We start from the raw sequence: 22,781 nt of genomic DNA, 5'->3' as shown, positions 1-22,781 counted from the left end.
AGTCTGGCTTGGAGACCTCATGGATGGCACGGTTCAAACCAGCTGTGGTGGTGCTGGTTTACTCCAGCTGGGGAAACCGATGGTCCGGCACCACGTACAACATGATGACGACACATCCCCCATCACAACTGTCCCAATGCACACCCAAACATCTCTTTAGGGACACCGTTTAGTGGTGGACCTGCTAATGTCAGGTTCACGGTTGGACTCGATGATCTTAAGGGTCTTTTCCAGCCAAAACCATTTTATGGTCCTATGATGTCAGCGTGCTGCTTTCCTACAGAACACAGCATCTTCCCTGGATATTTGCATGGCTCCTGTGCTGGATTTTATCAACAGAACAGTTCTCAAAGACAACGTACACCCAACAAGCACTCACACAGAACCTGCAGGACGCCCACCAACCCTTCCCTTCCGCTCCCCCTCCCAGGTCCCCTAGAATGGCTCACCTCCTTCTCTTCTGCATTCAATGGCTTTTGAACTTCACAGAGAGGGGCGAGAACCCCATCGCCTCACCACGCAGCTACATCTTATGCAGCCACATTGCTGAAGAGCACCTACAAAGTGCCCTGATAAACAACCTCACAGTTAAACTCTTGCTGTAATAGTTTCCCAGGCACCCAGGATACGTCACCCTTCTTCCCACACAGCACTGAAGCACCTACTTCACCTTAGCCAGGTACAAGCTCTTCTCAGAGCCGAAAGGACTAATGGTGTGCTTAAAATTACACATTCACCTGAAGTGCCTAGCTGAATCCAGGCTTTTACATCTAGAATTTGCATGGTATAAATTGGAAGCATCATTCCTGGGGGAACATTACACACCACACTGGCAGATAATATTCCAAAATTATCTAAGAAATCAAGCTATTTATTGTTAATAGAACATGTCCAACTCCAGCAGACCGCTTTGGAAATCTAAAATAAAAATGTGCCTGGTGTACTATATATGAATATGGATACCCCCTCACCCACCCACCTACCCACACGATGCACATGCCTCATGTACACAAAATAGCAGAGCAGAAATGCTCTGGGCATAAACCAGGAATATATGAGATCAGATTTAATTGTGGGTTTAACAACAACAGACCGCTGGAGCTACCTGCTTATTATTAGTCTTGAAAAGCAGCATGAAAATAATATCTTGACCTTTCATCTGTAACATGGTCTTTGCTAATAAAATTATGGCAGAGTCATCCAGGCACATAGCTGGTGTCAACTACTTAATATGCAGAATAAATTAAGCACCACTTACATATAGCAAAGAAACACCCAGCTAATTTCATGCTGGTCCTTACACTGGCACAGCCACTCAACGAATATGGTCAAGCCCCATGCCTCCTCTTCAAACTCTGCCCTCCTGCAAGGAAATCACCTGGCCCACCATTCTGCTAAACCACCGTGGCTCTGCCATCACACTGTGAGCCCCGACACACGTGCTAGGTCTTCACAATGGCAAAGTGCCATGTATGTGTACACTACAAGGAGATCAGGTCCCATGGATGACACCTGAAGTACTGTAGAAAGGTAGGAACAGGGGGACCTGGCACACTTACCTACCATTGATCAAAGAACATTAATAATCACAACACATCTTTCCAAGGAAGAGTCACCTTGACTGGACAAGCATCCTCATCTCCATTCAACCCAGCTCCATGCCTCCCGCTACCAGAAACAAACTGGTTGGCGTTTTATTTGACTTGCTGTGGGTGAACAGCCCATGCAAGTCAACAGATCTCTTGATAAGCAATTTATTTCCATCAGGTATTAAAATTTTAATCTTCTCAATCCGATACAGGAAATGGCAGGAGGGTTCTTTCCCAAAACACCAAATTCCTCCTCCCACTCCATGACACACATACAATAATCAATATAAAACCCACAAAACAGAGATGGAAAAAGCAGAAAGTGCTGGACACCAAAAGACTTGTCTACCAAAAGTGTCTTTGGCTACCTGCAGAATAAGGCTCCTGCTTCTCGCTGTGAATGAACTCTTTCCGTTCGTATTTGGCTCTGATCCACTGTTCCCGCAGCAGTCTGGAAAAAATAAAACAACATTGCAGAGAAAAAAAGGAAACATGGTCCAAGATACACCAAGGAAGAATCCAGAATCATTAATTCCTCCATCAAAATACAAGTGTGATTTAAAAGTCTTCCCAAAATTGCACTGTACAGTCTGGAGCCAAAGGTTCCTTCTGCTGCAGAGCAACAAATCAATTCCATATACACCCAGTTTGATTGGAAACTATTAATAAAATATACAGAGAGGGCAGGATAGCCCATTCCCACCCACCCGACCAGCCTCTGTACAGAACTCCCTCAGCATCCAAACAATTTTAATCCTAATCTCTTTAGACTCCATTCTTCAGTAAAAGGGATCAGTAGATGAAAAAAAAAAAACCCAACCCCACAAACTGCAGACAAAGAAAAACCATCACCCTGAAGCCACCAATACGGAGCAGCAATTGTGTATGCATGGTGCATAGTGACAGGCCTCTCAGCCCAAAGCCACAGGGATATTGTCTCCTCATCACACTTGGACAGCTACTCAAAAGAACTGTCATGTGTCAGGATAAAGTTATACTTGTTTTGATGAGGGGCAGCCCAGTCTGAGGATGGGGACACTCATGATCTGGTGAATACGGAGCTTGTTGAATGATGTCCCGCGCCTCCCGTGCTAGGAACATCAGGAATTCAAGTGAGAGGTGACCTTTTCCAAACCAAAGGGACACTGGACAGTCACACCTGAGGACCTAGCCAACCACTCGGAAGGAAATGGGGTGTGAAATGTGATAAAGCCTCAGAAAGACCAGGAGAACATGGTTGGGTGAGGAGGTGAAGGCTGACGCCTGCACAACACAGGACCCAGACACCACATCTGGGTGAGAGTCCACCTGGCAGAGCTTCCCCAGACTCACAGAATCACAGAATCATAGGGGTTGGAAGGGACCTCCAGAGACCACCAAGTCCACACCCCCTACATCTAAGACAGACATCCATGACGTATGGCAGGAAACATGCCCAGTATGAAGTCCTTTACTTTTCACATTGAAAGTACTACCCATGATTTATACACCCAAACCTTCATTTCCAAAAAGGAAAAAAAAAAAATACCTTAAAGGTTATAAATACTTTTTTTTTGCCATTTTATTTTAGCACAAGTACTTGAACTAAGGAAGCACTTTAGATCTAGAATATGCCAGAAATTGTTTCAAAGCACTCTTAACTGCGCTTAGCTCTTAATCGCCCCAGAACCTTAAATAGCCTGAGCAGGCAGCAATCACATGCAGAAATAAAGGCATGCGTCATCCCAGCTTCACAGCAGGCATCTCCAAGTGGCCTACACCGATGACAGTAAAAGATCCCTCAGCATTGGGCATGCTCTGAAAAAAACCTGTCATGCTTCAACACATCCTGGTACAAAAAAGACAGGGATGTGCTGGAAAGAGTCCAGCGGTGAGCCACAAAGATGATTAAGGGCCTGGAGCATTTCCCCTACAAGGAAAAGCTGAGTGAGCTGGGGCTGTTCAGCCTGGAGAAAAGAAGACTGAGAGGGGATCTGATCAATGGTTATCAATATCTGAAGTGTAGGAAACAGGGAAATAGCAGCCTTTTCTCAGTGGTCTGTGGGGACAGGACAAGGGGTGATGGCCTCAAGTTGGAGCACAGGAAGTTCCACACCAATATGTGGAAGAATTTCTTCCTGGTGAGGGTGATAGAGTCCTGGGACAGGCTGCCCAGGGGGTGTGGAGTCTCCTTCTCTGGAGATATTCCAGCCCTGTCTGGACACCGACCTGTGAGACCTGTCCTAGGGACCCTGCTTTGGCAGGGGGCTTGGACTCAGTGATCTCTGGGGGTCTCTTCCAATCCCTACAACAATGTGAATCGGTGAATCAACTTCTCACCAATGAAAAGTCTTTATATACTTAATTACCTTTCCTTTTTTGCTGACTAAGCAAATGTAATGTTAGCTTTTCAGCAGACACATACCAGGTACTAACATCATTTCTAAAAATTCACCTGCAGGTACAGCAAACATATTCATCAACTCTGTAAGACGCTATTCAAGGAGAACCGTGGCTGTAATCACTCTCCTGGCAGTCAAGGAGGAAATAATCTCATCTAATTTGTTCCACCTATTGTTTCATCCCCTTGGCTAGAGCACCAGCCCTCTCCCACAAGGTTCAGGGGAGCACCACAGCTTCTCTGCACCCAAAAGTCAACTGCGAGCTTCTGCTGTAACAGAAATAATGCACCAACTCTGCCTTCCCCCTTCTGTTCCTGTTTTCACGGCTGATCCTTAGTTGTTACACACACATCTGCAAGTCTGACTGCTAACTCTGAAGATGAACACCCATCTCCCTTCTGCTGCCACCCCGTGCTACACTTTGGTTTGGGTATAACCCACCTCCTGCTCATCTCAGGTGGTGCAGATGTGTTTTGTACAGGTGTGCAAGGGGGCTCCACTGGGCTGAGCGGGATGCTCTTTCTGGATCCGATATCCCCAACACTGTAGCCAGTAAACACTGAGACCGATGACCCAAAGGTAGCCCTTAATTGCCTGTTTCCTCCACTGCCATCAACAAAGCTACCAAAATTTCATCATAAAAATCAACACAAATACTTAAATTAGTTATTAAATTAGCCATTTTTCCAGCCTGGCTGCTGCAGGCAGCTTGTTACCACCATGGCCAAACGTGGACCTTTCCTACGAGGTGATTAGGTTTTTAATCAGAAGGAAAGAAACCCACACTGCCCTCGGCTCCAGCAGACTTGGGTGGATGCAGCAGGAGCTGCAGCTGTTCCAAGTCTCTGGAAGTCAGCCCTCCAGCAGGGGTGCTTAACTGCAGTATAAATTAAGGTTCCTGCTCATCATTGGGAAAACCCTCGTGCTGCACAGTGCAGATCCCACAACAGACACGCTCGGCTGGTCCCACACCGCAGGGAACACCGCTGTGTGGTGATGTACTTCCCATGATGCTGTCAGTGTGGTGGCTCAGTATCTCTGTGGCTTTTGTGCAAGACAGCACGGATCAGGCAGTCACACCTCACCCGAACCGGGGGTCCCAAAAGCTTCATGGAGCTCTCCATCACCTCTCCCAGCATTTGGGCCAGAACACGAGTGGCTTGATGGCAGCTCACCCAACGGACAGGACTCCAGCCATGCTACTTTCCCAGCTTACAGCACACACTTCTGACAGCTCACACGTTCTTCCCCTTTCCCCCTCATCACAAACCCCCAAGCTCCTTCAACAATCTCCCAAAAACCAAGATAGGCCAAGAGCAGCCCGTGGTGAGGACAGCTCAGTGCAGGGCTAGTAGCTGCAGCTTCTGCTCCAGTGGTTACCTACAGAAAGCAGAACAGCTCCAAAACTGAAAGAAAAACCCCAGGAGGATGGCGAGGAGTCCACATCTCCCTTCAGTGCAACAGAGAAGCTGAGCTGGGAGTTGACCATACTTGCTCTCATGGACTGGAGGCAATCCTGCCATGAAAAGCTGCTTTGGAGCCTGGCATCAAACCCTCGTTTCACTGGCACGGCCCAGATGAGTTTAAAGAGGAGCAGAAATGTGTGCTGGTATTGATAGGAACTGAGACCTGTGCTGGAATCAATGGGACCTGGAATTGATGGGACCTGAGAGCAGTGGGAGTGCAGGGACCATTCAGAGGCCCCTCAAGCCACATCATCATCTCCACCATTTTCAGTGACCCCCCAATCTGGCCAACATTTCATTCCAGGTATGAAATACTGAGGTGAACACGTATGTAAATAACCTGGGGAGGACATCACATACCAAACACAGGCCCCTCCATCCAAACTCCCCTCTTTGATTTCAACAACACCTCTGAACAGAGCAGCAACAACCTCATGGTGTTTCACTGTGTTTCTGGCTGTGGGATGCGAATACACCATTTGTCTTTGTGAGAAAAATACAAGGGCATCATTCCTAAACTGCAGAGAGGCACAGCTTTGGAGAGCAACTCCAAAAGCTTGAACAGCCCACCTAAAGTCTGCCAGGCTGCTGCTTACGGGGAATGTGTCATTTTTTGGCAATTAGAACAGGAAGGTCTTTGTCATTATCTTGATAAAAAGTTGGGAGAGAAGAAAGAAAGAAAGAAAAAAAATCACCACTAAGGAAAGATCCCGTTTCCAACAGAATAGGGGGAAATTCACACCCCTTGCTTGCAGCCAGAAACACCTTGGGAAGAGCTGTGCAAGCAGTTTAGTATCAAACTGTGGCTGTGTAGCTTCATCACGCTCCATGGAGGAGCCAAATTTATAGTCTCCAATTTATTGTTACCCAGGAGCCTCAGCTGGGCTGGCTTTCCTAGGACACACCACGGTGCTCCCAATATAGATGCTGCACGGCTGTTATGGCCTTCGGGAGCTGATTGACACCCCAACCAGAGGCGAAAGAGGCCCGAAGGACATCGAGCATCACCCACTACCACCCCCTGACTGCACCTTTGTGAGCCACTGTCAAATCCAGCCAAGACAAAGGAAATGAATGTCATCCAGAAATGCCATTTCCAGAACCCACGTTTGTAGCTTCTGGGAATTTGTCAGAGGTTTTTCCAACAAAAAAAACCCCAACAATCTGCTTTCCACAGGCAGCTCTGCAGACACAGCCATGCCAAGTTTCTGTCAAACAACTGTTTCAATGAAATTTTTAAGTCCAAGTCCAAGTTTCTTCTCCGACTGCAAGGTGAGCCACCATGGCACAGACTCAAAGCCTGCCTGGCTTCACACTCTGCCTCCGCATCTTTTCCCATCCAGCGAGTCCTCATGGTGAGGACTTGCTTGTAAATGGCTTTGTGGAGGCATGAGACAGCTGGGGACTTCTTCTCCCAGGTGCCCTGTGCATCACCCCGGGTTGCAGAGCCCCAGGAGTGACAAGCCATCAGCCAACCCACCCCCCAAGATCAATGGTTCACAGCAAGCTTCTGGAGGAGAGCAAAAAGAGGGGTTGGCTCTCAAGGCATAGAAATCTTGCATGCTGGCCCTGAAGAAATTCAAGCTGAATTCCAATATGCAAAAATCACAACACGCTCAATTAAAATGCTAACTGGCTCCTCTCTCGTTTGGTTGTTCTACATGCACGGTCCAGCTCACCATAAGGCTGGTTTGCAGAATGTTTAAGCAAAGATTAGATTAAAAACATGCAGGAAACCGCCTGTGTCGGTAGTATCTTAACCTTGTACCAATTTCCTTTGGAAATGAAAGGAATCAATATGAATTAAATGGCTTAGGAGCCAACAACAAAGAGAGAGCAATGAGCAGAGAAGACATCCAGGCCTGGAGGTTGGTGGCCCTGCCTGTGGCAGGGGGGTTGGAACTGTGTGATCATTGGGGTCCCTTCCAATCCAGACCATTCTATGATTATACAATTCTAAGACCCTTTGACCAGCTGGGACTGAAATTTATCTGTAAAGTACAGGGAAAAGGAGGAGGATTGGTGAGCATCCCTGGCCATCGTTATGCCTGGTGCATGGGAGGCTGACCTTCAGGCACCACACCAGGGGGGGTGGGCTCAGTAGCTCCTCTACCAAATGAGCCAAACTTTAAGTAAGAGAAAATGAAAATTAAAAATTCCAGGTATTCACTCAGCAATTTTCTCTCCGCACATTTTAATTGCACTCTAATACAATAAGCCACTTCTGCTAATAACTGTTCTTCTCCAGATGACTGTCTAGATGACTCCTCAGTATGTGAGCCTTACTGGAATACATCCTTTCTCTGACTGATGCCTCATCGCGTTCCAGATACGACAGCCACCCAGTACAACTCACGCCATTTCATTCTGCCCCACTTTTCCTACCAAGGCACCCAAATGTACTGGCAGTTGGTATGTTGAAGTGTTCTGCTGGAGGAACAGATGCAGCTCCCGCTTACCCAGGCGCGGGGAGAGGAGCAGCGCAACGCAGGCCCGCTCACACGCAGTGCCGCAGAGCCATGCTCTGTGTTCCTGAATCAAGGAAACAGGCACCAGAAACTGCCATCACATCTCGGACAGGGACATGGATGCACTGTGAAAGCCCAGCAAGAGCTTCCCTGCATCTTCTTGTATCAGTTTTAGGCCAAGAGTGCGGCCGAGCAAAGCCTTTGGCCTTTGCTTTGGCTCGGGAGTGATGCAACACACTGCTCACCACTGACCCAAACCCCAGCCCTGCGCTCGCAGGGTACCTGCCCCAGAAAAGGGTGTTTCACAGCTCTGGGGCTACTGCCACACTGCACAAAGCCGGGCTGTGACCATCCCTGGCCAGCCAAGGAGGAGTTCCGTGGGTGAAGCTCCTCACCCAAGGCTCTCTGAGCCACCACTGCTGCACAGCCCAGACGCTGGGATTCATTTCAGCCTCAGGAACTTCCCAGGGGTACAGAAGCTGGCTGCTCTGCTCGCTGTTCCTGTTGTTGTTCCAAGTTGTTGGCAGAAGAGAAAGACAGGAGGGGATTTTTTGGGGGGGGTTGGGTGGGTGGGGGTTTTTTTGCCTGTGCACAGCTGGTAACTTTTTTTCCTGGGCAATTCCAGAGCAGCCCTCCAACTCCTTCAACCTTTGCCAAGGCAGGCGACAGCGCTGCCTTCCTGACAGAGCCAGGAAGCCACAACAGGGTTTTCTGGAGGATGCAGAAGCCAGGCACAGCAGGCAAACACCACGTATTTTCCAAGCAAACACAGCATCGTCGGCAAGAAGGAAAAGAAAGGACAGGCTGGCACTGGAGCACTTCTTGCCTCTTGCTCTGAGCTTTGCAATCCTTCAAGCAACCAAACTAGAGGGCTTCCAGAAGCAGCATTATAAAACAAAGCAGCACTGAACAGTGTGTCCTTATTGCTGCTCTTAACGCTAGCATCCTGCCGCGCCGTGTCTGAGGGCAGCTCCCACAAAGCACGGCCAGCCCCTGCAGCTGGCCAACACTCATCATCATAATTAGGAGCACCAACACCCCTCGATGCTGCAGCACACGGGTTGGCACACAACGGCACAGTGCCAATGGGAACTGGAGGTGTCATCCATCACGATGCCTCCCAGGGCTGAGCGCTGGGAACAGCTCGTTATTGCAGGGACTGGGCCGCAGAGGGGCAGGGGGAAGGTAAATATGTACCCCTCAAAAAACAGTGCTCCTGAAGGCACAGAGCCTCTCACTAGGCAAAGAAATATCCAGCCTGGCACATGGTCCTTGAGACATTCCCAACACGCAATGTACCCACATCTGTTTATACTGCAGCAGTGTCAGGAGATCTGTTGTGGCATGAGGTCACATCTGTATCCCAAAACGCCCTCTCTGCCATGGCAAAGATCCAGCAGTGCCAGCCCAGAGATCACCTATGTGAGCAGAGTTCCAGACTCAGCCAGAAATCAGGGCTGAAAATCATCCCAGTGCAAAATAGGCATGAGTTCAGAGCACAAAAGGGATGGAAAGTGGCTTGCAGGAAGGTCAGTCTTGCCTCTTCCTCCCAGTGAAGAAATAAATAACAACAACAACATGACAAAAACACCTTACAGCCCCTCCAGTCCGTCCCTCACAGCTCATAAGCCTGTCCGTGTGCCTCTCCATCAGGAAGGGCTGCAGATAGAGTGGCCACCCCAGCACCTGGCCAAGCACCAGCACGATCCCTCTGTGCTCCCAGGCAGCTCTGAGAGGCGGGGATGCAGCTGGAGCTTGGCCACCACCCAGCAAAGCTCCCCCGAGTGCAACTGCACCGCAGGATGGAGGGAGAAAAACATGGTAGTGGCAAAGCCACTGCATCATCAGAGGGACCCAAACTGACCAAGCACAGAACCAGCCTCAGACCCTTCTGCCAGCTGGACAGCAGAAGGAATGAAAACTCTTGTGGTCTCTGAGCTGCAGGGTGAGATTTTGGTACCTCTTGGCCTGACCTGTGCAAGAAGAGCTGGGTGCCATCTGCACCCAGACCTGAGGATGTCCCAAACCCCAGAGAGACCTGCCCCACATCCAGCCAGGTTCCACAGCATGAGCTCTGTACCCCCTCGGGCAGTGACGGGGCATGAGAAAGAACAAGGACTCTGCTCCCAGGAAGGATTTAAACACCCTGGGTATCCAATAGGTCCCTGTCCTGTAAGGACAAAACATCTAGGGCTGGAGGAGAACGTTGGAGCAATGCTTCTCCATCCTCAGTATTTTAAGTACACACAAGTCTCCACGCAGCACGGCTGATGCTGGGTTTGTGGAGCTCAGCGTCACAGCCCTGGGTGTGGGTCCTCTCAGGACGGCGGCAGTTCACGAGAGTGGTCTGCACACTGAGGATGGCATCCGCTCCCCAGAGCTGCTGACAGAGCCAGCCCTGTCATTTGGGTAGCGTGGTGAGCTCACAGGGCCGTCCCTCTTCCTCCCACAAAGAGATGCTATGGAGAAGGCAAGAGAAATAAGGACGGATAACACTCTCCCAACAGACTTCTGGTTTCAACCCAACTCCAGGGACACACACAAGAGAGAATTTATAGGGAGTTTTCCTTCTGCAGATCTCAGGAAGCACAATCCATTCACACAGCGAGATGCAAGAAGCAGCTGATAAAAAGGGACCAGAAGGGTGCTAGAGCCATCTCCACAGGGCACCACACACCCATGGGGATGTTGAGCCACGCATCATAAAACTGGCCACCAGATCCTGCAAAGGCTTTCTGCATGACGTAGGAAGACAACAACTCTCCCTAACAGCCACTCTTAGAAGATTAAAAACACAGATCAAGACACCTGAGGATGAAGCTTCTGGCCCACCTTCAGCATTACATCACATTTGGGGAAGACAGCAGAGCTGCCCTACTCAAAGGTCGCTATCTCACGCAGGGCACCCTACAAACCCTCCCAGTGCTTCTACTCTGGGCACCCATTATGATGTCTCAGTACATCACCTGGCTGCTCAGAGCCTTGCACGCTGCTTTCACGCCCCCACACCACATCTTCCTCTGCAACCAGTGACACCCAGTTGAAGCAGTAATATAGGGAGGGAACTTGGGGACCTCTACTCACCAGTTTGCTAATACTGAAGCACTGGCTCTGGAAATCACACCCTCCAGACCCTCTGTAAAGGTTTTTGTATTGTGATTGGCATCACAAAGACACAACCCCCCTTGGTAGTCCACCCAACTGGACCCTAAACACCAATTTCAGTTTATCTTCTGCCCCCCCAGCCCTCTTGTCTCCCCTTCAAAGTTTACCCCAGCTTCCGAGAGAGCTTTACTCCACTCAGTATGGGAAGCAACATCTTCTCATCACCTTCCCAGGGGATATTATCTGCCACTTAAACAGAAAAAGAAAACCCACCATGCTGGCACCAAACCCTGGTGTTTCTGTAACACAAGTAGCCCAGCACGTCACGGAGCAGGAGAGCATGTCCCGTTCTGATGAAGGACAGTGTGGAACCACAGAGGAGATCGATGGGTAGGAACTGGCAGTCTAGTAGCTTTAGAAACTTGGGAAGGGTCTGGGGAACAGACAAGCTATTGCCTTCTCTGCATCATGTCAACTGTACTTATTAAATGAGATCCCACACGTAGAATAAACTCTACCATATGTGTGCGGAGGAACAAAGATTTTTTTCCAAACCTTTTAGAAGTGAAACCTCCTTTGTGGCTAAAAGAAAAATTAAAGAGAATGTATCACGCTGAAAGTAAAATATTAGAGAGGCTGCAGCTGCACAAACAAACAAAGGGTGTTTACCAGAGAAGGTATTTACTTACTGACAGTCAAGAAACGTCGGCTTGTAATAAAACGGTGGCATTTTAGATTCGTATTTTGCTTTTGCTACATTGTTTCCATTTGAGGCCATAAACTGTGAAAAGAAGAGAGAAAAACAGAATTAAAAAAGAAAAATTAACAGTATTTCCCCTTGTCCTCCTTTGTTTTTAGAGAGTAGGAAGGGTATGGGGAGGGGACCCCTCTTCACTGATGTCTCCCCAGGACTGCGCACAAAGGGATGCTGGGGAGGCTGTGCCTGCAACCCAGGGCTCAGGAATCAATATTGATTATGATGACCAGGGCTCCCCCAACTTTATACGATGCTGGGGACAGGTCCCCATCCAAAGCACATAAGGGTAATTTTTATTTTTGCAAAGCCACACCAGCAACCTCAGAAAGGAGCCTGAAGTATTAAATAACTAAATAACTCCATCTGCCTCAACAGCCCTCCTCTTCCTTCTGACCTCGCATGCGACCAGCCAGCTCTGCAAACAGAACCACAGATTTCCCTATTTGTATATTTTATTTCTTGAAAATCACCTTATAAGTGTAAATAACCCATTCCTTCCCAGGCAGCCATGCTAAATACGTTTTGCCTTGTATCAGATGCCAAGCACACGAGCACAACACGCAGCTGCGTGGGGGGTGGTTTTATTATTATTTCCCCTAAGCATTTTTTTTTCTTCATTATTTTCATGTTTTTGAGCTCCTCCAGTTTATATACTCAACCGATTCTCAACACACACAAAAAAAAAAAAGACTCAGGGAAGGGAAAACCCACGCAGCACAAAGGGCTATTTTCCTCCCAAAGCGCATGACTCCCCGAGTTGCGGCTTTCAGAAAAGCCTCAAAATCTACATCATACAAGATAAAGATCAAGGAATGGCAGCATTCTTGGTGCTTTCAAAGCCATGGTGGGCTTGTCTTTAGCAACATCACCCAGACCCAGGCAGGTGTGTGGTGTAATAGGGAGAATTTACACCAGGAGGATTCAGTTCTTCAAGTTCTGAGTTTAAGGGTCTTCAATGCTAAGAAGAACACAGATGGAAATGGCTGAGCTGGGCAGGGATGGGGGACTAGAGGTCTGTCTGGTCTGGGCTAGGGATAATGAGAGAAGCAGAAGACAATTCATTTAAAATTAGTAATTTCCCTGCACTCTACTGCAGTGACATTTTTATAGGGCTGGGGGAAGCCCTCACAGCTTCTTTGTGAAATGGCTACTCCATTTTTCCATTAGCATTGCAGACCTCATTCCCAGACTCAGGAATCATGTAGCCCTGAACCACATTTGTTATGGCATCCTTAGAAAGGGCTCTGTTTCACAGCTCAGCTGGTAAAATGTGGCAACCCAAACTCCCCAGTGCTTCACCAGTCTCGGCTGCACGTACCTCCACTTGAGCATCATCCCAGTCATCCAGACGGACCGACTTCACTTTGCTGACTTGCGGGATGTTGCGATGGATTCCTGAACAATTCAAGCAGATGAAGATCCCTAGGCTGTGGGATGCCCAGTCTGGGTCTGGAAGCAAGAAGGGGAGAGAATTGTACTCGACTGGTCTATGGGATTTGGCGCAGGAAGGAGGAGAGATGGGACAGGGCATGGGAGGGAGTTCAGGAGTCACCACCTCTGAGTTCCCCGATTTTAAAGGTATCAAATAATTACACAAGCAAAACAGAGACATGTGCGGGTTTACACTGAGAGCAATACAGATTAAACTAACAATTTAGGTGCCTTGATTGGCAAACTCAAGGGCAGCTGTTATGCACAAAAACCCAGCAGACAGACAACTGCATACTCCAAGACCTCCAAAGCTTGCTCCATTGCGCAAAGAGGTGAACATCCAGCTTTCACCAGCAGACCCACCCAGGCACCACGCAGAACAGAAATCACACCACTTTGTTAAAAAACAAAAAACAAAAAACCCCACAAAACAAATGCTCCTTTGCCTCATTATTATTTATTCTCTATTTTTACTGTGGGAGAGTTCCACAGAGACATTCCTGCCCCAGCTACGGCCGCCCAGCAGCGCAGCCCCGCATGCCAGGAGGGTTCCCAGCCCCAGCTGTAATGGAGAAACGTTGCCAGCGGCAGCTCTGTACTTTCTCTGAGCAAAACCACGCGCTGTTTACGGGCCCCGAGCTGACATCTCATACAAAGCGCTTCCAACAGAAAGTCCCTTCCCTCCAAATTCCTCCTGAGGAGAGGCATTGCCTGAAGCACAGGGAGATGGAGAGGAACCGGAGGAGGGCAGGGGCCGTGGGCAGGACACATCCACCAGTGTCCCTGGCGCTGCCTCGCTAATAAACCCAATACAGGGATCTTTGTTTGAACTCCAGCTAGCAAATGTCAGCGCCGGCTCTTCCAGCTGCACCCCGGCGGAAAGAGCTTCCCTGCGAGTCAGTCGCTAAACCCTCCACTCCCCCCACAGCACAGGTCCCCTCACCCCATCCTCCCCCAAACCCACACGTAGAAGCCCATCCCGGCCATCAAGGAGTAAGGGCAGGTCTTCCCTCCTTGCAAACTGGCCTAATTTGTTTATTCCCCCGCAGTAATTACGCTAAACACTTGCTCCTCACGGTGAGGCAATTATTTATAAAAAGGAAGGGAACGTGCTTTCTGCTCCTTATACATATTTAATGGGCTGGCCATGGCAGCACAACAGGAGCTGGCTGGCGTGGGGCAATGCAGCTCCTCTATGCCGGGCATTGAGGTCTGCTGCCAGCCCCTGCCCACAGAAAGGGCCACCAGTCCCCCCAGCATGCCCTGGAAAAGATTATTTGGGTTCCCAGAGGCAGCTGCACTGAGGCATAAGCCCAGGGGCAAAATGAGCAGCCTCATCGGTCGTGGCTGCATGCCCCCGCGAGGGAGAGGAGCAAACTCCCAAGATGTTGCCGGTCCCATCAGCCCAGCATCCCTGGCACAGGGCTGGGACCAGCCACCATAAATAAAGGCGTATTTTCTCTGTCTCATGCAGCCTCCATCCTCATGTGAGATGCCAAGGACTACAGCTGGGGTCTGGGAAACCTAAAACCAGGCAAGTCATCATAGAATCACAGACTGGTCTGGGTTGGAAGGGACCCCAAGGATCACACAGTTTCAACCCCCTGCCACAGGCAGGGCCACCAACCTCCAGGCCTGGAGCTACACAAGGCTGCCCAGGGCCCCATCCAACCTGGCCTTGACCCAAGCACACCACGGCGCTGCCCGCATCCAGCAACGCCAGTGGGGGCACAGGGTGCTCTGCCCCACAGGCCCCAAGTCCTGCACCGTCAGCCCCACCAACAGCCACTGGGTGAGAACATCCCCACCACAAAGACTGCCACCAGCCGTTGGGTTGGATCACTGCTGTACACTAACAGCCACTTCCCCTTCCACTCTTCGGGTCCAAAAAATCGTGTGGCAAGGGGGGACAGAAGAGGTGTGGATGTTTGGCTGGTTGTGTGCTGCTTGCCTCTGACAGCCGTAGCCCAGAACAACACAAATTTGACACCTGTTTTCAGTGCCAAAATGAACTCCAGGGAATTCAGTGGCTTCAGGAACTCAGTTAGCTCCATCCAAAAAAATTGCCAAATCCCCCAGATTTAGCAAAGAACTAGCAAAATCCCCCAGAACCAACTGATCTACCAAGGGAAGACTCTCTGAAATGTCTCTGTCACGATAATTTATGAGAGATTTCTCACGGCTCTTGCTCCTGGCTGAAGACACCTGACCAAGAAAGCAGCCAGCCGGGGACTTCCCCGCACCTCAGCCAAAAGGAACATCATCTGAACAAGCCCAGTGGGTTACAGACCACGCAAGCCATGCCACCACTCTGCCCACAGACAGGAAGGAGGAGGGTGGAAGATTCCCTGACTACATCTTCGGGAAGGCTCTGCCGCCGCTACTTCCCCTCCTCACCCCCTCTGTGCGCTTGTGACACAGTTTTCACACAAGACCTCCATGCCCACGCATCTTCCACAGGAACTGGTGGCCCACTTCTGCTGGGATGCTTTTCCAAAGCCCTACAAAGCCCTACAAAGGCCTCCACTGCTTGGGAAGCTCCATAGCTCCACATCCCACTCCCTCTCTCTCTCCTTGTTCCTGCTCCCCAGCACAATGAATGTGAAAAACTCTCAGATTTGCTGGTAGGTAACACTGTCGATCTCCAACCTCAGCATAATCACAGGCTCCAACCCTCAAATGACTGCACCACTGCCTCAAGATAAGACAACATCTTATGAAGCAGATGAATAAATTTATGTAAGCCCCTCCATAGTTGGGGGAAGCCCACCTCACTGCTAGACACTTCAACATCTGGAACATGTCCTCTGTGTTGGACAGCTAGGGAGTTCAGCAACTTTATTTAAGCCATTTTTTCTGGGCAGGGTCCAGAAAAAGCATCCTGAATATATCATAATCTGGGCCCTTCTGGGCATTGCCCAAAAAAGGATGATTTTTTTTTCCCTAAACCTCCAGAGTTTCAAGCAAACAGCAGCAAAGCCCAACAAAACCCCTCCCACACGCCTAAGTTCCCCGCAAATGACTTTATTCCATTGTGTCAAGCCAAAAGGAATACAGTAACAAGGAGCGAGGGGAATATTAAGCCAAACACTCTGTTGTAAGTGAGGAAATTCTCTTATCCTTCAGCATCATTGCTCCAGGACAGCTGATGCCAGCTCTCAGAGACGTTCCCTTCCCAACATGGCAGAGATTTCTAGTCACTTATAAACATAACGACTTCCAAAATAAAAATCTTGATGCAACTTCATTTGAAAAATTAAATAAGCAAAGCCAAACTGAACTCGGGAGAAGGGCACTGCAGTGGTATTTTTCCCCATTTCATTCATCCAAAAGGGAAGGCACAGCCAGAAGTTACAGAACCATCCAAAGCAAAACTCAAAGACTTGGACAACACAGGTAAATTCAGGAATTAACTTGCTCATCCGGCACCTTTTGCCACCACAAGCCCCAGGAAAACCCAGCGCAGAGAATAAACTCTGCAGCCTGAAGCCAGCGTTACCGAGTGTAAGGGCAGAAAAACAAAGGCTGGACCCTGACAAATGAGAAAAAAATCAACTTAAGGCATGGGACAATTGTACAGACTGAGAGGAGATTGGAGGTAGAATGGCAGTTTTTATATAATCAATTGATATTCCCTGTATCCAGAAGATAAACACAGGGCTCCACTTTGAAAATCCCCAGGTGTCATCAACCCGAGTAACATCCCACGAAGGCTCAGAGCAGGCACAAAACAAGAGCAAAAACTCCGAGTCCCCAAACTTACTCAGATGCCCCCGCTCCACCTCTCACCTAACACCACGGTTATCGCGATGCTCACAGCACAGCGCACTGCTGACCGAGGCAAACACCTGTGAGCAGGCAGCCAACACAGAGCAACACCCCGTTCCCGTGCTCCCCAGCACACAAACCGTGGCTGCCTGGCTCCATTTCCTTGGGATGGAGAGGCAGCGGATTTTTCTGATCTCTCTCTCCCATCTGAGGTGATAAAGACTAATTCGAGGTGTGAGGAGGACTTGGGCAAAGCCATTTTTACCCTGCACTGGAATGGTAACTCGTGCCCTAGGATACGGGGTGTAATCAGGGTGATTTTAGTGCAATTAGCACAGGTCAGACAATTTCTCTGGGTGCCATTCAGCCACTGCCCATCTCCTGAAGGCCCCAGCCCCAAAGTCCTGTTGCTATTTCCTTTGGGGAAAGATGAGGAGGTTAATAAACAGCCCCTGGCCACACATTTTAAAAATAACAATAAAAGACATTATAAGCTGAAGCCAAACAGCCTCCCACCAACAGTCCTCTCCAAGGAGGAAAATCTTTTCAGCAGAGGCATTACATGTGCCCAGGTCTCTTTATTGAGCCGGTAGGTTGGAGCAGCCCCTCTGCCCACTGCCTGCAGCCCATGGCTGGGCTGCAACCCAGGCATGGGGACCAGACAGAGCACACTGTCACATCAAACCTCCTTTGTTTCAAAAAGTCCTTTTCCCTGCAGAAAGCAGTGTCTAGCTAAGCACAATTCCTATGGGATTATTTTATTATTATTATTTTACCTTTTTACCCCTCTGCTCCACCCCAGAGAGGTGGGCTGGCAAATCCCAGGAGGGAAAATAAAAATAATAAACAAACCCAAACAATATTGAAGTGAGAGGACAATGGAGGTGAGGGAACAAGTTTCCCCTTTTAGCATGCAAATGAAAAGCCCGTTTCACGCCATTAGAGCAGCGAGGCGCTGGAACAGCTTTCCAGTGGGAGGTAGTGGGGGCAAGAGACAGAACTAGCTGCAAAGCAGAGCCCCACCGCTCCGGAGGGGATGGGGAGATGCTGCTGAGGATGACAGCAGGAGGCAGGACCCGATGACTCAGTCGGTTGTGTTGCCAATTGGGGTTTTTTAGGAGCGAGCGGTCGGACAGGGGAAGGAGAGGGCTGAGATGGAATCCTTTCAGTGCCCTCCTTAATCCTGAGTAAATCAATCGATCGCCGGCACTCCCGTGCTTCCCTCTAATCGCCACCCACACACCTCATGAAACTGAGGGAGTGGAAACGCTCCAGCGGCTTCAGGAATGAGAGGAACCTGCAGGAAAGGTGTCTACAACCACCCCAGCCACACACCACCCACCCACCGGCTCTTACGACACTGAAATACCCAATCTAGCTGGCTCTGTGGGCACAGAGCGCTGATACCAGACTCCCCTCCATCCCCCATCACCTCTGAGGCTGATGGTACCCAGGGTCTGTGTCCCAGTAACCCCCCCCAAATAAGAAAGATGAAAAATGATGGAAACAAGCTGCATCAACCACAGCCAGGGGGGTTAAACTGTGGGATGACTTTGATGGGCTTTCCACTTCTGCCTTCAGAGCCTGGCTATCCTCCTACAAAGTAAAACGCTTCTCTCTCTGTGGAAACACAAACCTAAGCCACAGAAAAATGGAGCAGAGAGAGAGAAATACTCAAGGTCTTGTTATGCCCCAAGATAACCATCCGTCTCATGATGTGAGGAAAGATTGCTGGAGACAAAGAATCATTTACAGAGAGGGGAAGAGAAGAAAAAAACCTCCCAACCCTGAACTGCCACATAAGTCTTGAAGAAAAAAAAATATTCTAATACATTGAGAGCCATTACATAGCAGCAATCCAGCCAGACTGCTCAGCTTGCACTTAAGACTGCATTTACCACGCTGTCTTCACTGTGACAACACATCTTTAAACCCACCAAAACAACATCTAGGACCCCGGTCCCAACACAGAAGGCACTCAATGCCCCCCACACCAACTTTATTATTCCAGCTCCGACCCCCCCAACACAGTCTCAAGGATGTAGCTAATGCAATCTCATTATTCACTACAAACAGGGGAGGGTTTTGCAACAGAAATATTTTTTATTCAAAACCCCCCCTACTTCCATTGAAAATTAAGGGCTTGTAAAGATACAATTAATAAAAACCTAGCAAGAAGCTTTAAGATAAAAACCTACAAGTGAAAAATGTAACCTCTCCGGGGGGGGGTTCCCACTCTGACTTTCAGTTTCTACTTTAGCATCCTTCCTGCATTCCCAGCCTTTGTGCCAGGGTCACCAAAAGCCTCTTTTCCCTACCTGAGACACGCCCTCAAAATCCAGGAGGATTGTATTTGGAAGCTCTGCCTTTACACAACAGTTTTGTCTGCCTGACATACACCCCAGTCCTGAGAAGACACAGATCCGACCTTCCTAATCATCATATTCAAGGTCCCACCCAGCTGCTAGTGTACAAGCCAGGAGAACACACATCTTGAACATAGCAGCCTCCTCACAGGACTTGGACACTTAAATAATCTTCAGTCATGATTAAGCAGCAAATCGTGGCCCAGGCAATCAGTGGAGCTTGCCTAGATCTCCCCCAGGACATGGAATGACCCCACAGGGGACCAAGTTGCTTACCCAGCCCAGGAGGAAAAGCCCTGCTTTCCCTCACACTCCCTATCCACCCTTGGATTTTAATTTTTTGCATGGTCACAGCTTGGCCACAACGATGCCAAGCTCTGAGCTCTTCTGCATCAGGGACCCAGGCTTTGGTTACACACACTGCCTGGGACTCAAGAGGCTGCGGCTGCTCAGCTTCACCCAGACACCAAGACAGCAGCAGAAGGACACAGCCTTTTTGGTCAGCAGGGAAGAAAAAAAAAAAACCCCAAAACTTTCTCTAGTGATTCCTAGGCAGCCTGCTTTGGCAGGGGGGTTGGACTCGATGATCTCTTGCGGTCCCTTCCAATCCCCACAAGTCTGTGATTCTGTGATTTCTGAAACAAGTATTTCCAAGAACAAAAGAAAACACAGTGAGCTTCCAGATACAGAAATTAAAAGTGGCAGAGATTTTCTTTTTATATTTCTGAGCCATCCTCTCCTTTGTTATCAGGATCCCTGAGCTAAATCACTACCTCTTACCATGGATGCTGTGTTAACTGGGGGCTTCAGGGCACAGAACTCACCCACCTGAGAGGCAGCAATAACAAACCGAAGGTTCCTAACCTCCAGCTTCCCCCCAGCTGTACCAGATCAGCAGCAGAACTACACACACATGTGGGAAAGCCCAAGCATGCCTTTGCTTTCCTCCTCTTCTGTTCATTCCCCTCCTCCCTCTCCGCTCATTCTCACTTTATCTCCTCTGCTTTGGTATGTTTCCAGCATCTAGCTGTCCACCCAGTTCCAGCTCTCACCCTTATCCTTCTGTGCACCCCAATTCCCAGCAAGGAACAAACATTCTCACACCCCATTCTGGAGGCTCTCCAGACACCCATCCTGTTATACCCAGAAAAAACCTGGCTGGCCACACCTGCCCAGGATGAATAACAGAATTCAGCCTGAATATTCTGTATCTTATCCACAAATACAAGTGACATATCTTAACTCATGTTTAGTAGCCCAGGGCACCTCAAGTTTATCGCCGTCACTCCCAAGCGGGTGAGCACGTCACAGCATCACGAGTAGCCCTCATTTGCCAAAGAACCTGAAGCAAAGCAATCACTAAAGAAATTGGGTTGATGAACAGAGACCCAGTCCCAGGGCAGTAACGCCGTGACAGTTCAGAGGAGAGGCTGGGTGGTATTAATATAGCACATCTTTGCCTTACAAAAGACACTGGCCCAAATTCTCCTCTCCGAGTTTCAGATTCACTAAGACACCTCAGCATGCAAATGCCACCAAAACCAAACCATGGTTTTGTTGGTTTACAAGCCCATTTGGAGCTTGTTCAGTGACAACCTCCTTGTCCTGACATGAGCTATTTTACTGACCTACAGCTGCATCTCCATCCTGCTGATGCTGAGAAACTTCCCGTTTTGCAGAGTGGTTTTGTATTACAGACAGGGCAAGGGAAATCTGAACAGCCCCGGGGTTGTAAAGCCTTCTCCAGGAAGGAATAAATTAGGCAGCTACTACTCGGTGAGCCCACCCTGTGCTCAGCGAGGTACCCGAAAGGTGGGTTGGTTACACAGCAACGGCAGCCAGGGATGGGTGGGAGCAGGCAGAGCAGCGCAGCGCTGCACAGCACTTCCCACTACGCAGAAAGTTCTTTGTCCTTTCCAGCCAGGTACCAGGGACACAACGCAGCAGAAAGTAAACTGCAGCATCCTGAGAGGCAGGTTAGGGACGTAAAGCTGCTGGTTATGGTACGAGCTGGATGAGGGCATGCAGTAGATCTTGAAATCCTAAATAACTCGATAGCTGGAATAACAAGGTTCAGCTGAAGCGCTGAGGTTTTCTTTAACCCACAGAATGCCAGAGGCTGGAAAGGACACCCTATCTCTGCCCCTCCTCAGAGCCATCCTGCCTAAGCAAATACAAACGTGTTTAATATGGTGATTTTTATTTTATTTTAAAAGAGAAAGTTACTTGCTATGCAATTATCTAAGATCCTTCTCCAAGGCAGGTCCCACCACACCACGCAGACCCTGCTCAGCAAAAGCCTTCCCCATGCCCACACCCCGACTCAAACAATTCACCATCCGAAAGGCGAGGACGATGCCCCCAGCACAGGTTTTCTTCCCCTCAGCACACGAAGAGCACTAGGGACGTTTCGTCCGCGTCCTCTGCACAGCGTGCAGCGCGCAGGGCTGGCACCCATGGATGGCCAAAGGTTGGTGGGCACCGTGCCCACGGCAATGCCTCTGGTTCCCCCCATCTGTTTGCTCACTGATAGGGCAGGAGCAGCGACAAAAGCCGGCCTGTCCGCGGAGGACGAGCCTCCTCCGGCAGCACCGGGCACCTCCCCGGGCTGAGGGGAGCCCCCGCCCGCCCGCTCGCTCGCCCGCCGGGCTAACGACACCCGGGCTGCACTGCAGCCCGCGGGGACCTGCCGGGGATGACATCAGCGCTGCCACGGCCCGGCGAGGAGCTGCGCTGGGAGGGGGGTACCGCGGCCGGCGCCGGTCCGCGGGTACCGCCACAGCGCATCCCCCATCCATCCACCCACCCTGCCCCGGGGCATCCCCCGCTGCATCCCCGGGGATAAGGGGGAAGCCCGGGGAGGAGAAAGGGGGGATGTCGGACACCCCCTCGGCGGGGCGCAGCCCCTACTGTTCCCAGGGAGGACAGCCCCCCCGCACACCACCCCGAAGCCGAGCCGAGCCATGCGGTGCCGTGCGGGCAGGTGCGGCCGCCGCCCGCTCCCCCCCCCCCGAGCCGCCTCGCCCTACCCTTACCCGGGGCGGCGCAGTCGGCACACGCCGCGTTGCCCGGCCGCTGGAGCAGCTCCACCAGCGCCTTCCTGCTCCTCTCCTTCGCCATGGAGGCGGCGGGCGGGCGAGGCGGCGCAGGCAGGCAGGCGGTGCGGGGCTCCGCTCGGCTCCGCCGCGGCTAAGCGAGCTTCATGGCGCGGGGCGGGGGGCGCTGGCGAGGCGGGCGGCGCGCCCGGGCTGCTCCATGCGGCCCCGCTCGCCCCGCGCAAGGTGAACGCCTGCGGCGGGCCGGACCGCGCCGCCGGGAGGGGACGCGCCGGGGCGGTTTCTGCCCTGGGCACCTCCTCGACCCGCAGCCGCCGCCGGAGCTGGAGCCGCCCGCCCGGGCACGGCGCCGGTTCCGCCTTCCGCCGGGCCCGGGGGGCTGAGGGCTCCCTGC

At 50.4% G+C, this 22,781-nt stretch overlaps 1 protein-coding gene across 1 annotated transcript in view; it reads right to left on the bottom strand.

Moving 5' to 3' along the window:
* Positions 1–22,451, bottom strand: part of ADAP1 (ArfGAP with dual PH domains 1) — a gene marked incomplete at its 5' end in the record, with an annotated part of 50,061 nt that extends 27,610 nt beyond the window's left edge. The window contains 4 exons of the mRNA XM_084270987.1: positions 1,958–2,040; positions 11,699–11,790; positions 13,085–13,215; positions 22,367–22,451. Coding sequence (XP_084127113.1) covers positions 1,958–2,040; positions 11,699–11,790; positions 13,085–13,215; positions 22,367–22,451 — 391 coding nt within the window. The remainder of the gene's footprint in view (positions 1–1,957; positions 2,041–11,698; positions 11,791–13,084; positions 13,216–22,366) is intronic.
* Between the last annotated feature and the right edge of the window lie 330 nt (positions 22,452–22,781).

The sequence above is a fragment of the Gallinula chloropus genome, assembly GCF_964237585.1.
Source record: "Gallinula chloropus genome assembly, chromosome: 15".
Classification (NCBI taxonomy): Eukaryota; Metazoa; Chordata; class Aves; order Gruiformes; family Rallidae; genus Gallinula; species Gallinula chloropus.
Note: the sequence above shows the minus strand (reverse complement) of the source record. Positions and strands in the feature narration are given on the sequence as shown.